The 17,057-nt window shown below is 51.7% G+C and overlaps 1 protein-coding gene across 4 annotated transcripts in view; it reads left to right on the top strand.

Annotated features, from left to right (window-relative positions):
• Positions 1 to 1,618: 1,618 nt before the first annotated feature.
• The window catches only part of Kiaa1614 (KIAA1614 ortholog), a 31,755-nt gene continuing 16,316 nt past the window's right edge, over positions 1,619 to 17,057 (top strand). The window contains exons 1-4 of one of the 4 annotated variants that reach the window (XM_034512818.2): positions 1,619 to 2,572; positions 4,451 to 5,358; positions 6,022 to 6,085; positions 14,066 to 14,209. In XM_034512818.2, coding sequence (XP_034368709.1) covers positions 2,529 to 2,572; positions 4,451 to 5,358; positions 6,022 to 6,085; positions 14,066 to 14,209 — 1,160 coding nt within the window. In that variant the 5' untranslated portion in view covers positions 1,619 to 2,528. Of the gene's footprint in view, positions 2,573 to 2,626; positions 2,788 to 4,450; positions 5,359 to 6,021; positions 6,086 to 14,065; positions 14,210 to 17,057 lie in introns of those variants that run through there. The other 3 variants (XM_034512819.2, XM_076941363.1, XM_076941364.1) reach the window with 3 other exon arrangements.

Here is a 17,057-nt window from a genome sequence, read left to right as displayed (position 1 = left end):
CTGCCTCTGCCTCCAGATGCTGGGATTAAAGGTGTGTACAACCATCACCCAGCTGCCTCTTAGGTGCTATGATTCAAGTATAGACATACTACCACACCCAGCTTATGTGGTGCTAGAAATCAAACCCAAACCCATTCATGCTTGCTAGGGGAACACTCTGCCAACTGAGCTACATGCCAACCTGACTTGAGGAGTTTGATTTTTTTATTTTTGACAGGGTCTCACTGTGTAACACTGGCTGGCCTAGAACGCTTCATGTAGACCAGGCAGCCCAGAACTAACATCTTAAAGATCCACCTGCCTCTGCCTTACAAATGCTGGCTTTAAAGGCATGAACTACCACCTAATTTGAGTGTTTTTGTTTGTTTTTAAGATTTTTATGTTTATTTGTGTGTATATATGCCATGTGTATGGAGGGGTCTCTGGAGGTCAGAAGCAGGCATCAGATTCTCTGAAGCTAGAGTAAGAAGCCCAGCCTAATGACTCCAACACACACACATACACACACATACACACACACACACACACACACACACACACACACACACACACACACACGCTAGGAACCCAACTCCAGACCTCAACAAGATCAGCAACGCTCTTAAAAGCTGAGGCATCTTTCTAACCCCTAGATTTGAGTTTTCAAAAACTAAATACGTCATGTTCTGCTGCAGATGCCGACAACCACACTGAACACCGTGTTGATCGGGCGTCCTCGAAGACCTTCCACTTACCAGCTTTGTCCCGACTGTTCGTTCACCTTATTTGTACAAAGGGACTGCATCTTGAGGTTGCAGCTAGATGAGTGTGCAGTGCTTAGAGTAATGCCCGTGCAGAGAGACGCTCCGTGGACTGAGTTGCCAGTGTATTGTGATACGATCAGCACTAAACCAGAGCAGAAAGTCCCTCATCGAGGAACTTACTCTGCGAACATGGCAGGAAGATGCTTCCGATCCCACTCACCGGAGCTGTGTGCCTTGGACCTGCTCCTTATACACGCTTTCCCCTGGATAACCTCCCTGGTTCCTAAAATAGTCCTGGGCCAATCTGCTGTCAGTTTCCCAGAATCCTGCTGGATTACTTGCTTAGGAGCTCACTTAAGGGGAGGAAGACATCCTTTCTGTTTCCATAGTACCACTCAGTTTGAACCCAGGGCCTCTTGCACAGATGGGCAAATTCTCTGCACCCAGCCCTACATTCTCAGTCCATCCCATCCCTTTTCATTTTGAGAAAATGGCTCACTAAATTGCCTAGGTTGGCCTCGAACTTGCAGCAAGATCTCTGGAACAACTGAGACTACAGGACAACACCAGCACAAGGGGCAGAACTGTTGTTTCCCTCCTGTACCCTGCTCAGACCTTAGCTTTGTGCAGCCTTTCCACCTGCCATCCAGCAGCACAAAAGATTAAGTACCTGTCTGAAACTTGTTGGCCAAAGAAAGAAGAGTGAGCACTTTGTCTTTTCAGAGATGTCTGAAATGTCCGGGTTCCTCTTACTGTTCCTTTGGGGGTTGGGGGGACGGTCAAAACAGGTTTGGACATTGGAAAGACTTGGTCACCTCCTGGTTAAATAGAGAAAGCTCCATGGATTTGGGGCACAATTGCCAGTCTTTTGGTCGCTCCTTCAGCCAAGGCCTGTACCCAGGTCTGTTCGGGAATCCTCCCCTCCGGGAGAAGCGGTCTCTTTCCAAGCAGCTGGCAATGCAGGCCCCGCTCTTGGTGCACCCGATGCTCACTCAAGGCCAGCTTACCCTGAGGCCTCAAAGAGTGGCGGCCAGTGATCTTGACCTAAGAGAGGACGCCCAAGGGTGATGGGGCGGCCCTGCGGACAAGCCCACCGACCCGTCCCGAAACGTTCTCCACACTAAGGCCATTTCTCAGCTTCCCGCTCCCGCGGAGCCGGGTGGAGTCGGCTGAAGCGTGGCGCCTTTTGCGCTCCGGCTGCGCCCCCAGTCACCCGGGCGCCCCTCCTCTTTCGCGCCCGAGTCCCCGCGGAGAGATCGGGTCGGCGCCCGGGACACGGCCCTGTGGCAGCCGGTGCGCCCCAAAGTCAGGGCGCATCCTCCGGCCGTCTAGGCGCCCCTTGCTCCGGGAGTGGAGCGGAGCCGCGGCTGCTCTGGGTTCCCGGCGTGCGCCCGGGTCGAGCGGCCACGACCCTGGGAGGCCGCGGGAGGCTGGGGGTGGGAACAGGCCGAGGTCGCGGCTCCTCCAGCCCCTTCCGTCGCCCCTCCTCTCGCCTTCCTCGCCCTCTCTTCCCAGGCGGGCCCGCGAGGCCGCCGGCTAGGCCTTTCACCTTCAAGCAAAGCTATGAAGTAGCGGTCGCTGCGGCTCCTGGCGCCCAGCGGGGCCCCGGGGCGTCGCGCACTCCCGCCAGCCCGGCCTCGCCTCGCGGGAACCGGGGCGGGACACGCTCCCAGGGCGAGGCCTGCGGGCCACACTCCCGCCCGCCCGGTTCAGGGCCAGTCCGGCCCGGGACTCTGCAGCGGCCCCGGACGGGGAGAGTGGGGCAGGGCCTCGCCTCTCCGAGGGATGGAGGGGATGGAGGCGGCGGCCAAGCCGGCGCGCCGCTCTCAGTGAGTACGGAGAGGAGCCGGGAGGGGTGGCGGGGCACAGCCGGGGAGACCCGACCTTTAGCCGCTGCCGCAGAGCTGGAAGGGTCGAGGAGGCCCGCCCTTCCCGTCCATTTTCATTCCAGGTTCTTTCTGAGTTAAAGCATGGGTGCTAGGAGTCACGACGTCTTCCAGGAAGGTCGTCCGGAGGCCTTCGGGGGACGGTCTCATTCCATAAGGTCTGCGGACAAGTCTAGAGCGTAGTTGCAGAGTTTACCCGTCAAGTTTTCTGAAAGCTCATATTACATCCTGGGCTTCTGGATTGGGTCTCAGAGAAGAGGTAGCTGGGCTGCAAAGAGAGCCCTAGTACATTTTAGATCAGTGGTTCTCAATCCTCCTAATGCTGCGACCCTTTAATACAGTTTATCATATTGTGGTAATCTCCAACCATAAAATTATTTTCGTTGCTACTTCATGGGTGTAATTTTGCTACTGTTACGAATCGTGATGTGAATATCTGATGTGCAGTATATCTGATATGCGACCCGGTGATGCTAAGAACTGCTGCTCTAGATGATATAATAGAATGAATTCTATAATCCTTAAACTTCACAGATTAACTGCTGTGAAATTTTGTGTTATGTATATATCTTACTTTATAAAATATGTATATCCAGAAAAGCACATAAATTGAATTATAAGCGACTGTAGGGGGACTTGGCCTTTAAGAATATCTTATGGTGGATCCCTATTGTGAGAAGGGAATAATTAACTTCTAATATGTAGCCTATGCACAAATTCTTATACACTGAGTTTACTTCGTATGGGACACAGGTAGACTAGAATGACTTCTGAGTTTTCTGAGTAATCACTAAGGCACAGTTGCTTATACAGTGATTAAAACAGTTGTCGCTTCATTCTCTGTAAAGCTATTAGAATCAGCCTGGACACCAAGGGGCCATATAATACTGGTGAGTCTTGTGATCTCTGTGGACTCAGGTCTTACCTAAGAACAAGGGGGTACAGTTAAAGGGTCACTGTTCTTGAAGAGTCCTGGCTTGGAATGGAAAGGTTACAAACTTGGCTCCCCCATGGCATCTATGTTATGTAATTTCTCTATACCTCAGTTTGCCATCTGTTAAAAATCATATTTTTATTTCTATATTATACAATATATAACAATTATTATATAACAAATAATAAATCTTAATAAATAAATATTTGTATAAAAATAACATTCTAGCACAGACATGTTGGAATCATTTTAGAGAATGTTGAAATGTTTGAAAACCTCAGTTTGACATAGAGCAGATAGCTTATAGTTTGTGACTGCCACCATTTCTTCTTTTGAGTACAGCTTGACTCTAGTCTAACACTTTTGCACTGGGGTTGGCATGAAGCTATCAGGCAGCCCCTTCTACTGGAGGGACAGGTCCTTCATCCACAAGAAAGAGTACTGACCATTAGCCAACGCTGCCATTCTCCTCTGAGGCGCCCTTTAGCCCAGGGCTGGGGAATTACACAGCTTCTCACCATGGTTCACATTTTGCATTGGATTGTTTGAGGCCTTGTTTTGCTCACCCTAAAAATGGGCATAGAAAAACAGGTATTATTTTCTCCAGCGGGTTTACTGCCCACACCGCAGTAACCACCCTCCCCAGTACCCTCACCACGCTCGAAAGAGCATTCCTCATGCCTGGAGAACATAAGCTTGCTAGTAACTTGTTTGTACTGTCCTGTGACTTGTCCTTTCCAATGTGTGTCCACATTATTATATAGAGGACACCTCCTCTTCTTGAGGTATGCCATCTGAGCAGGGGTCCATATCAGGGCACTGTGGAGACCAAGCAGGTTACTGGGGCCATCCAGGTTCAGGGTCTCAGCTTCTCTTTTTCCCTGCAGAGCATCCAAGTCAGGGAGCAGAACAAACCCCAAGCAAGTGGCTCCAGCTGTGGCTGGAGATGGTGCTGAGCAGCCAGACAGCGGACCTCTCCGGAGACCATCACTCTGTCCCCAGGAAGACGGAGCATCTAACCTGGTGCCCCCCAAGCCTCCCAGGACATGGAGGCTGCAGCTCCAAGGCCCTTCTGTGCTGGAGTCTAAGGTGAAGGCCTTGAAGGAGAAAATGACAGCAGGAAAACAGGGGACAAATCCCTGTCCTGCTTCCTATGAGTGTCCATACCCCACGAAATCCAAATGCCACCAAGTCAAGCCTGGAGCAGTCTGGAGTCTACCAGATGCCCTGGTGGTCCCCCATGCTCAGATCCCTAATGATAGACATCTGGCCAGACATGTTAATGAGAAGAAATCTGCCAGGAACAGTGGATCCAAGCCATCTACCCCTGAGAGCTGGAATGAACAAAGCCTGTGGTCTCCAGAAGCAGTGTGGATGCTGGCTAATCACGACGAGGAGGACCCAGTACCAAGGTCTGTCTCTTCACAAGAAAGTCCCGACAATCGGGTTTCTGCGGGCCAGCCACAGGGGCCTGGTCCCTGTAAAACCACCCACTTGAGCAGCCTGAAGAAGAGAAGGCCATCCCCGCTTGGAGATGCTATGGTCACAAAGGGAGATCTGGACAGCACAGCTCTAACCTCCAAGGAGGATTTTGTTCCTAGAACAGACCAGCCAGAGACGTTCTGGAGAGCTGGTGGCTTGGAGGCTCTGAGCACCTCGGCAAATGCTTTGTCCCTGTCTGACCGGGTAGAGAAGAACCGCCTCCTGCTGCAGGAGATACTGAAGGCTTCCAGACAGAGTCCTCCCAAGGCAGGGAGCCCAGACTGGACTCCATCCTGGGACAGGGATGTATCAGGTGAGCCTTGCTTTGCTGGCTTGAGTTGGAGCGAACAGGACATGGTAGGGGGCTGGAATGATGGCACAATAATGTCACCCACATAATCACTGTCCGGCTGGGACATAAGGTCCTTTATAACACACATGCAGCCCGAACTGCCACAAACCCTGTGGCCCTCCAGACCAGTGGGAGGCTATTCTTTGTGCTTAGGGACAGAGGCTATGAGATTCCCTGAGCCCTGTAGCTTTTTGCAGAGTAGCCTCTTGTATTCCTGCTAATAATGTTGCCCCATGCCATCCCCAGTGCGGTAACATGCCCTCTGGTTGGCTAGCACATCCCCAAAGAGGCTGAGTGTCCTGCTCACTGGGCAGAGGACCACAGGACACTGTTGGAGGTATGTGCTTAGACTCCGGAAGACATCTTTTCTTGAGCTTCATTACCTTACCTGAGTGAGAGCATGTATGGATTCTCATAACCCATCCCAGTTCACTCGCAGTCTGACAGCCTGTGCCTCCACTTCTCAGAGCAGAGCTTTCTAACCCCATCATACTGGAGATTAGATTTTAGTGTGTGCATCTGGGGAACATAGGCATTTGGCCCACAGAGGGGGTAGAGCATCTCTCCTCTGTGTTCACCAGTTGGTGGCTCTGCCCTGATCTCTGCTTCTGCTCTGGGCCCTAGAGCGACCAGCGGGAGACGTGGACTGGGACTCGGGCACCCCCCAGCAGGACTCAGGTCAGAGCAGGTAAGGGTTCTTCCTTACCATTCCTGTTATCTACACACCAGAGCGGTAGGAAACCTTGCTAAGGCCAGAGGAGACAGGCAAACCTTTACCAGTAGATCGTGGCCACTGCCAACCATCGTTCTTAAGGCCCCGTAGAAGGTACCAGCTGCTGGCTACCTATTATCTGGGCCAAGCCACTAGGTGCAGAGGTCTGCTGCAAGCCTTCCAGTATCTGCTCGGTGTCCTGGAGGCCATTTCTCCAGCCTAGGCTTGTATTTCTTTTAATAGTAGAAATTGAGAAGTCGTCGTTATCTGCTTAGTTCATAGGGTTATTGTGACACTAAAGGGCTTGGGTGTGAAACTCCTTGGGAAGGTACAGGAACACGTTTTCACTCCACTCGTTCCTTTCCTAATCAGAGGAGTGAGCAGGGCTCGGGCCGAGGATTTCATCTGACCTCTCAGCAGGGCCTACAGACTGTTTCTAGCCCCTTCATTTCTGTTTTAGGGGAGCTGCTGTCCAGAGAGTGGGGAGGGAGAGGGGAGCAGGGTCCTGGAAGAGTGGGATCTGAGGTGTGGTGAGGGCCACATGAGGGCCTGAGCCTCTGCTGGTGCCCACTCAGAGGCTGGCCTTTGCCTTTGGCAGCCTTAGGCCTTTGCTGGGATGTTGGCACATGAGGCTGAGAGAGGCCTTGGGTCTGGGAGTGGCTCCCTTTTCCACAGCTGCACATGACATCAGTCTGGGAAGAGTCTCATGATGTCTGCCATACAGTAGTCAGCTTTGTCTCTTCTCACTCACTGGTCAGGCTGCTCCCTATGTATCTCACTAAGATTGACTTGACCTTCCCAAAGCACGGGTAAGACCTCTGTAACAGAGTGCATCTTATAATGACTTAAAATGACTCATGAACCACAGGAACACCATTTTTGCAGTTTAGGGGGCTGGGAATCCAAGAATGAGAACGCAGAAGACTCAGTGTTTGGTGAGGGCCTCCTTCCTCATAGATGGCATGTTCTTACTGTGTCCTCACAGCGTAGAAAGGGACAAAAAAGTTTTCTGGTGGACCTTTTATAAGGGTGGCAGTTTGTCCCCATGTTCTGATCCCATCATACTGGGGGTTAGATTTCACCATACAAAATTTAGGAAACAGACTGCTTTAGCAAAATGAGGGTGCCCAGAGTCAGGGTTGTGCTCAGCTTGGAGAGATGGACGCCTGGCTCTTTTCTTCTTCTGCCTTCCTGGCTGCTGTTTTCAGTCTCTGACCACATCCTTATCTGACCCCACCACTGTGGTGCTCAGTGGTATTCTGCTCCTTCTGTGTTCTCTTTACCTGCAGCCCTCTGAGAGAGCCTTGTAAAGGCTTCTGGGTGTTGTGAAGACAGCCCCTCCCCTCTCCCCATCCTCCCCATCCCCCACCCTCTCCACCCCTGCAGCTGTGGTGCTCTCCCAGCGTCAGCCTGTGAAGCACTAGGGGGTCTACTGTGATGGCACATAGCTGCAAGCCCATCACTTGGTTGGCAGCAGCAATAGAGCAATAGGGGTACATGGTCCATGGCTGCCTGGGGTACAGAGTGAAACCTTGTCTAGAAAAGAAACAGACAGATCTCGGATATGGCATGTGTGCATGTATGTTGTATGATTCACATATGTATTTGTGTGTGTGTGTGTGTGTGTGTGTGTGTGTGTGTGTGATGAATCAGTGTATGTGTCTGAGGGGAGATATACACATAGAGAAAGAAGGACCAATAGACTTGTTTTAAGATCCTGTTCAAGGACTAATTAAATGTCCCCTGAGAGTGCCTGGCATATGGAGCCACAGGCATGAAGGTCAAGTCCCTGCTAGGTAGACACTTAGGCTGAAGGGCCAGGTAACATAACTGGTTCAAGGAAGAGAAAACTCCAGCCCTGACATGATGTCTGGATACAGTGCAGGGCCACCGTCTGAGTGAGATGGACTTACTGATGCTACAGATACAGAGCTTACATTGCCCAGAGCCTTGGCTTCCATTGGCTCATGCCCCAGGGGTGCCACAGAGCACTCAGGTCCTGGGCGTCAAGCCTATGCTAAGGGGTGGAGGACCCGAGGCAGAAGGCAGCTGCACTTGTAGCTGACCGGCTCCGTGGCCACCCGTCAGCACCTGCCACACACTGCAAACTCTCTCAGGGCTTGAAGAGCTTCCTGCTCAGTCAGATTTAGAATCTGAATAATCTACATTACAATCACAGAGCCGTGACAGCCAGGTTAACCCAAGTGCTCCTTGTTACTGTTTTACGAGGTGATAAGGCAAGTTCACGTTGATCGTTCACGTTGATCGTCGCAGAGCCCAGTGCTTGGGTCTGCAGTATCTGGGCCAGCTTGTTACAGGGTGGCCTTAAGGAGTTAGCCTTGGAGGTGAGACACCAAAAGACTCAGGACCCCAAATCCCGCAGGAGACCTCTGTCCCCTACCCCCAGGGTCGTTCTCTAGCACGCATGCATGGGTCAGGCTTTTGCTCCGTCCTGTTGGGCTAACACACTAGTGGCCTGTTGAAAGAGCAGGCCAGCAACTGCCGTTTCCATCCTCTGGCCGTGTGCCTGGTGCTGTGAACGCAGTGTTCGTACATCTCGCTCTGTCTGTGGTCAGATCTTAGCCATGGCTCTTGCTTCACTGACAGAGAGCTCTCTAGGAGAGGCTGAGAAACTTGCCAAGGGCTTGGAGTCAGGACTTGCACTCGGGTCCCCAGGCTTGTGCTCTGAATGCGATGGCACGCTGGCTTGAGCTATTCTTTCGTACCTTCACAGGTCATCCCTTGGATAAGCAACCCCTTGGGCTGGGGATCTGGGGTCTTCTATGTTCCTGCATATTGATCCGTTCTCTGCTGTGGGGAAAGAGAGACCACGAGCCAGCTTGTGTGTGTCTGTGCTTTCACATGGAATCATCCCACTTTGTATTCATCGCTCTGTCCGCCCTGCTGGCCCTGCCTGCCCTCTACTGCCACCAGTGTCATCGCAGGTGTCTTTCTCCTTGAGTTCCTGGAGGCAGGAACTGTGCCTCTAGAACAGGTGCTCATAACATATCTGGCAAAGCCAAGCAGGAAAGAGCTGACTGAGGGCTCCCGACAGCTGGAGCCTGTGAGGGCTTGCAAGGGTCTGGGTGGAAACAGAAGGAGCATTCCAGATGGGTGAGGAAGGCTACAGTAACACTTGGGAGCATCTGAGGTGGGGTGTGTGGTGATCCGTGGAGGGGAGCTGCCTAGGACAGGCTGGAGCTGAGATCTCATTTGGATGCAGAGGCATTTGGCGGTCTCCTCCTTCCAGTTTCAGTTGCCTCCTCCTACACAAAAGGATGCTCTTATCTCCTGGAAACTTGGGTTGGTGTGAGTCCTGTGGGCTAAGCAGCATGGAGGAGCCTGGGAAGAGGCCATCTTGAGTCACTGGCCTTTTTTTTTTTTTTTTTTTTTTTTTTTTTTTTTTTATCTTCTGGGCCCAGAGTGTCAGGGATTTGGTTACCAAGCCCTGAGGATGAGTCACTGAGCATTTTAGGGTCACAGAGGTCACTGAGAAGTGTCCAGGGCAAGATGTCACTAGAGAGGTTGTGCCCATGCTGCTGGCTTACCCCACATCCCACCAATGCCCTTATCCTTATGCAGATAATAGAGACACAAAAAAAGCTGTGCACTTGCTCAAAGGAAAAAAAAAAAAAAACAGTAAAGCAGCACACCAAGCCTTTAAAGGCTTTCACTGCTTGACTGCTTCCACGGTGTCCAGGATTCCTTGGGCTGATCCCACACAAAGCCAGTGCTTTGGAAGATTCAGGTGCTCTGTTGTCTCACTTGTCACCACACAGTCACTCCACTCCTTTTGTGGCTCAGCCCTGACCTGAGAGGAGCTCACAGAAGTTAATATCTTCAGGGTGGGAGGGGGCTAAGCTGACCTCAAGTAAAGTCCCTTCTGGGAATGTCTCAGACATCTGCCATGCCAGCTGTCTATGTGCCCCATACCAAGCCAATACCATGCTGACCTGGTCATGTTCTGAGTCTCAGTGGGGAATGTCTTATGGTTCTTTGGGAACGTGGGACAGAGCTGGTCTGCCCTCTCTGGAAGGATGCATTACAGGTATTAATGACCTGCCAATGGCCTTTTCTTAGCAGCCCTTTCTCCCTTCTCTGTGGAGAGAAGGGCACTGGCCTTGCTCCTACCAGCATCCTCCTGTCCCCCTGTGCTGTGGAAGTCACCTTTTCCACAGAGCCCATCCAAAGCGCTGATGTCACTTCTAAACATACCTTCTCCCTGCCAGCAGCAGTGTGGCCTTCATTGGCAGATGACATTAGTTCATGTTCAGGGGTCCCCCACCCCCACCCAGAGTGATGGGGTAACACTAGGACGAATAATAGGCGCAACAATAATAATACGTGCTAATATTTGTGGAATTTTACTGTGTTTGGAGGGACTATTTCTCTCAACAGCTAAGCCCTTATTAGCCTATGAGGAAACTGAGACTTATTCCTGAAGGCACTCACCAGGTGACACTTCTGGGAACCGGTGAGGATTCCTGAAACCCACTGTAAACCACTTCTTTAGGTTTCATTCTGTGGGTGTCCTTCGGATTGAGGAAGGGTGCGCCTTCACAAACCCTCGCTCTACAGCCAATTCAGGCCCACTCTTCCTCCCCCCCTCCCTCAGCCAGCAATAGTACTGATCTCTGTCCTTGACTGTCAATGCTGTAATATACTCAAATGGGACAGTGCCGAGCAAAGGCTTTAGACCTTTCTGCTTGCTGCACACTCTCCCTTCACTGGCTGCAGCCTGGAGCTTGTCAGGTCTGTCTCCAGTCCTTATTCCTTGACTCACGGTCCTGAGATGAAGGGGTTAACTCCAGACTTGTTGCAGTCTATTGTTGTAATCCAGGATTATGATGGCTGCAGAGAAATATCTCTCTCTCTCTCTCTCTCTCTCTCTCTCTCTCTCTCTCTCTCTCTCTCTCTCTCTCTGGTTTCCCCACCCCCTTTGGTTTCCTTGGCTGTGAGAGAGATAGAGACCTCCTAACCTGCCTCTCTGGAGGGGTGCTAAAGTCACTGCTAAACTTGTCCCCACTCCAAGAACCTGGCCTAGAGCAGAGAGCAGAGGTCACAGGCTCCCCTTGTCCTCAGGATGCAGGTGGTGTGAGGGACACCCATGAACCTCTAACTTCCCCCTAATAAGTAGTTCTTTGGGTGGCCACTCCACAAGAGCCAGTCTTGTGGTCCAAATGGCCCCTAGGTGGGAACTCCAGGACCCCCACTCCACCATAGCCTGCCTGGCCAAAGACCCAGACTCACAGGGTAGCAGTGTGAGCCTTCTCTCTCCTAAAGGGTCATGCTTACAGGTGGGAAACTGCTACCCTGGAGGAAAAGTATTTGTCTGCCTTATTCCCACACCCTATCCCAGCAGTAATGGGCTGCTGAAATTCAGGCTTTAAGATGTTGATTAATGCTGTTTGCTTGTAGGTGGTATTATTACCTGTGCCTGGCTTTACACTGCCTGATTTTGCCAGGAAGTTTCCAAAGGAATTGGAAGAACTGGATTGTGGGTTTTAGTTCATGCTAAGAAAGGTTGGATCTGGGGCTATGTGCCTCACTCTCTCTCTTTAGTCCAAGGTCAGATTAGGGCCTTTCTCAGTTTCGAGAGTTTGAACCTATCTTTCTGGAGTGGTGGGTGACCTCTGGTATGGTGTTAGGAGGTGGGCAATAGAAGGAACAGACTTGGCATCCTACAATGCTGTGCTGGCTTGCTCCATTGTGCACACATGCACACGTGCACAATATATATATGTGTGTGTGTGTGTTTGTGTGTGTGTATGTATATATATGTGTGTTTGTGTGTGTGTATGTATATATATGTGTGTTTGTGTATGTGCATATATATATATATATATATATATATATATATATATATATAGAGAGAGAGAGAGAGAGAGAGAGAGAGAGCATTTCCAGGGTGCACAGTGATGGTGTCCTTGCTTTGCTGACCTTGGCTGCAGTCTGTGAAGGTGGCTGCCACTCTCCTCCCTGCTTGGCAAGTTGCTGCATAGATGCCTCCAGGCAGCCAGAAAGCCTGCCTTTCTAATCAGTGGAGAAACTAGCTTTGTCTGCCAGAGTAAAGCAGGGCAGTTGATGAAGGGGAGAGGGAGGTGGACAGCTGTTCCAAAAAGGAAACAGGGAAGCTAGAAATGGCTTAGAAACCTGGGGGCAAGGCTGATCTCGGCGGCAGCATCTGGCCAGCTGCCGAGGGGCCCTCCTGCCTGCCCACCAGCCTTGTGACAAATGCCCTCCGACAGTCACAGAAGCCCAGCTGTCACCGGAAGGCTGCGAGCATGTCGGCTGGAAGCCAGAGGCCGGCCGCTGCAGGGGCACCTCTGTGCGTGGTAACCTCATTATCTCTGCTGTTGAAACTGGAGCCCTCGGGAACACAGCTGCTCTCAGCTGTGGTTTGGGAGCTGCTTGCTCTGGAAGCCATGTCAGGGGAGCTTCTCCTGCCAATGGAGGCCTCGTGGGGCAGCAGACCTGGAGAAGTACTTCTACATCACTGTGGTGAAGCCTTTCTTCCGAAGCCCTGCCTGGCCCTGCCAGAGCTCATGGCACAGATGGCATCTTTATGCTAGCAGCCTTTCCCCCTCTGGCCCAAAGCAGTGTTCAAAACACACCACAAGAAGAAAACAAAAAGCCATTATCTGCTCAGAGCCTGTTCAAGGTGTCCCAAGGAGCCCTTGTCCTGGAGGTCTTTGTCCACTCCTGTATTAGGGATCCCTAGTACCTTCCTGAGATCAGGGTGTGGCCTATGTAGCATATGGCAGGATTTGGAGGTACGCCAGGTGTGAGATCTAAGCCTTACTGAGCCTTTGGCTAAGTTCTCTTTCTGGGGCCTCCCTATGTGCAGAATCAAGCATATGTGACAGTGTGGATGCTGGAGTTACATTAAAGCCTGTCTGACCTCAGCCACAGACATCCTTGCCCACCCTGGCACCCACGGAGGAGGAGGATGTGGAATGGGCTGGGAGCATGGGGTTGGCTGTCGTCTGCATCACTGCCCAGCTCTCAATTGATGTTCGACCTTGAGCAGTGTGTCCACATTCCTCTCCAGTCCAGACACCCTCATCTGTCAGGCGCAGGGAACACCTGCCCTTGTCCAGCCTGGCTGTGAAGGGCGAACTCTGCAGAGAAAGCCATCTTGTCATGGGGAAGTGTGAGTTGTCCTTACTTCCATAAGCCAGGTGTCACTGTCTGAGACACAGCTTTGGAAAGAGGTGCCTGTCATTTTTACAGCTGTGGGCTGACCAGGGAGGCAATGCATCTGGTTAGTTCAGCACCAGAGGACCCTTATTATGATGAAAGTCGGCCATATGCTGGCTTGGTTTGAGTCCAGCTTAATTTCTCTCCACCCCGACTCTATGAGCCTCGACTCGACTCCTGAAAGGTGTGGATTGAGACTATGACAAGAAAACACCAGGATTTATAAAATGTTATCTCCCAAAAGACTGAGACTGTCACAGGCAGTGCCTTCGCCCTGTGTCTGACATAGGAGCTGGGGACAGTGCTGTGTGGGTTCCAGAGAGTGTCTGTGTAGGTGCTGCGAGACAGAAGGAGACAGGGAGGCCATGCATGGAAAGACCATCTGTCTGGGCACAGGCCCAGATGCATAACCTCGGGACCTTCTCTTTCCCTCCTCCTCAAAGCTCCTGCTTCTGCCCAGGGAGGAAAAATAGAATAGTCAGACTCCTGAGCCCGTTTTCCAGCCCCTGAACAGATGTCCAAGGTCAGGTTGTCTCCTGTCTGAGCCCACGGTGTTTCCCAGGCCTCAGGGGTTGGGGTGGGGTGGGGTGAGAAGACAGTGGAGAGGAGAGAGCCTTGTGCATGAGTTAGAAGGGGAAGGCTGGCTCTAGAAGGCGTTTCCTGTCAGAGCTGCAGCTTGATACCATTAAAGCCTCCTAAGCTGTGTTATTTTCTTTTAATCCCCCACCGTCCATCCTGGCCTGTGCTACCCTGCAGGACCTTTGTTCCCAAGCTGGAGCCTATGCTGAGTACCAAACATGAGGAAGCCAAACATCTGCTTCGGCGTGCTCGCATGAAGGCCAAGACCCAACCCCTCCGAGCCAGCCATGATATTGTGCCCACCATTGCCCAGGGCAGCCGGTGAGTGGGGCTTAAGCCAGGCTGGCCTGGGAGGATTTGTGGCAGGGAAGGGTCAGTAGCACAGAGAGCTGAAATATGGCCAAAATGCCTCTGTTCTCTCCTCCGTGTGTGTGTGTGTGTGTGTGTGTGTGTGTGTGTGTGTGTGTGCGCACGCGCGCGCCTCATGCATGCATGTTTTCTGTGTTGAGCATTTGCTGTGGTCAGTTAGTCAGTCAGCACACCATCACTCAGTAGAGTGCCATATGCTGAGATATAAAGGTAAATAAAATGTGTGATCTGCGCTCTCTGGGGTAGAGATCACAGTCTCCAGGGAGAGAGACAGCCAAACGCCTAATCGGTTCTGTGGGTTATCGTGGAGGAGAGGGAAGCGTGTGTGCAGAGCTGGCAATGTGTCACTCCACCTGGAAGGGACAGGTGAGGCTCTCAAGAGGCGGTAGATCCCCAGATGGGGTTTACAAGAGCTGTAAATGTTCACTGGACAGATCTGGGGAGCAATCTCTGAGAGGGAGCAATCTCTGAGAGGAAGCACTGTGCTCCAGAACCCAGCCAGCTTGGAAGAGAGAAATCTATGAGGTAAAGGCTAGAGGCCAGCCAAGGAGGAGCTCCTAAGCTCCTGCACTGGGACCACTGAGACGGATAAACAGGTAGTCAAACGGACAGATAACGAGATAGCACAGCAGCAACGACCTTTCTACCGTGACCTTCTGGGTGTGCGCAGTGGAATCTGACAGATGAAAAAGACTGTGACTATGATCCTCATGAAAGGTTCAAGAAAACAGGCATGGTGACTTCCCAGAGATGCCCACAAACCAGAACCAAGCTGGCTCACCAAGCAGCGGACAAGCACTACCCATGTTGAAATCTGGCCCCGTCAGTGGTTAGTGTGTGCCTTGGGGAGGTCTCTGAATTATTAGCGATCATCTTCCAGGGTGTGAGGTTCTATGAACTGATGTACGAAAGGCCCACTTGGTGTACTAAGTGCTTGGGCATAGGGACTGCCAGCTCCAGGTCCCCAACACCTGATTAATCAGCTTTGAGGGCAGGAGAAGAGGCATTCAAGACACCCAGAGTTCTGACTTGTATCAGAGTGTTCATGGGCCTCTAGCCAAGAGCAATGCCTAGGTTCAGGGTCAGAGTTTAGAGGTGAGATGTTCATTGAACCGCTGGATACAGGATCATTAGAGTTGAGGCCAGAACTGGAGATGTGGGCACTGTGGTGAATTCATCCTGCTGGAGCTGCCAGAGTGAGTGCATCCAGAGTGAAGAGACTGAAGAGAAGAGGCTCGGGAATTCTTGGACTAACATGTTGTTCTGACTGCCCAAGCCACATGCCTATTCCCAGCATTGCGCTTGTTCTTTTTATGGCACACATTAAAGAGCTGCTCACTCCTGGAATTTCCCACACACAAATACAGCCACTACTCATGCTCTGAGCGGTCAGGCCATGCCAGATCTTGCCAGGCCCAAGCAGGCCCACCTCTGCAAATGGCAAGGCTTGTGGCTTCACAGGTATGGTGGGCAGTTCGGATCTGTTTGTCTTCTTCATCACTGTGCTTAGCAGAACCAAGTCATGTGCTCTTTGATGGGGGATACTGAACCAGCTCTCTGAAGGCTCGGGACCATCACAGGACCACCGCCACGACTCCGTTGTAAGCAGAGGCCTCTCTATTCAATGTCACTGTGACCCTTAAGAGTGGGGCACAAGAGACCCCAAATCCTAGTAAATGTGCCTTTCAGGTTATTCTTTCCTTTCCACATGTGTGCCTTGTCTCCCTCTAACTATAGAAGGCTCACTGGAACGGTGGCTTCTTTGAGGTATCCTTGTTTTCCATATATCCAGAGAGATGTCTTAGACACCCAAGCACGCCTGCCCAGTTTTCTATGGAATTGCACTGGAGTGGTGGAGTAGTGAGGCACACATAGGCAAGGCTCTGCAAGGCAGACTTTATTGTGCTTTGTCCTCTTCTCTAGCTCATTCCAGCTAGTCTTAACACCCCAATAGCTATTCTGAAGTAGGTTCCCTCTTTCTTGGCCATAAAAATGCTATAAAGATGCAAGGTGACCTACTTCAGCAGCTGCTGTGTCCAGAAAAGAATTACTATGACTTGGCAGCACTGGTGAATCCTCAGAGGGTAGAGCTGAAAAATCTGCACCAGATGGCTTGCTGCAGCTGCTTCAAAAGGTTATGCTCTGTCGGCTCACCCTGGAGGGCAGGCAGAGTTAACATGCTGATGCCATGCAGGCCCCAGGCCTCAGCTAGAAGCAGGAGGTCCTGCCTCAGCCCCTCCTTATCACTCCTTCCAAAGAACAGCTTGGCAAAAGATGAGGGAGGAGGGGCAGGCAGAGCAATCTGTAAAAGGCTCTCTTCAGCCCAGGTTTACCTAGAGGCAGCCAGGAGAGCCTGGATCCTGGCCTTTCCCAGGAGGGAGAGGTGGAAACAGATGTGTTGTCCGGAAGCCAATTCAAATAGAAATCGAACAGCTCCTGGAAGTGTAAACTGTTGTCACTGGGGGTGGGGGGTGGGGGGGTGGGGGGGGGAAGGTGGCAGACTCAGGTTGGTATTCTTAATCCTGAGAGCAGACCCGGGGGAGGTTTGTCCTGTGTGACCAGAGGCTGTGTGTGGCTGTGGAGCTTGCAAACAACAAACCCATTGCGTGTGTCTAGGATTCTCCTCCCAAAGGCCATGCAACTTCCTCACTGCAGTGGAGGCTCTGAGCTCAGCTAGAATCCTGTCCTCCAGGGGCTTTACCTTGAGAGGCAAAGCAGCTCTGGACTTTGCGGATGGCTTCACTGCCTCAAGTGCATGTCTCCTGAGGCCTCTCCCTGCTTTTCTGTGCCTGTGTCTGTG

This window comes from Arvicanthis niloticus, chromosome 10, assembly GCF_011762505.2.
Source record: "Arvicanthis niloticus isolate mArvNil1 chromosome 10, mArvNil1.pat.X, whole genome shotgun sequence".
Classification (NCBI taxonomy): domain Eukaryota; kingdom Metazoa; phylum Chordata; class Mammalia; order Rodentia; family Muridae; genus Arvicanthis; species Arvicanthis niloticus.
The sequence above is the reverse complement of the archived record's forward strand: the minus strand, read 5'-3'. Positions and strand labels throughout refer to the sequence as shown.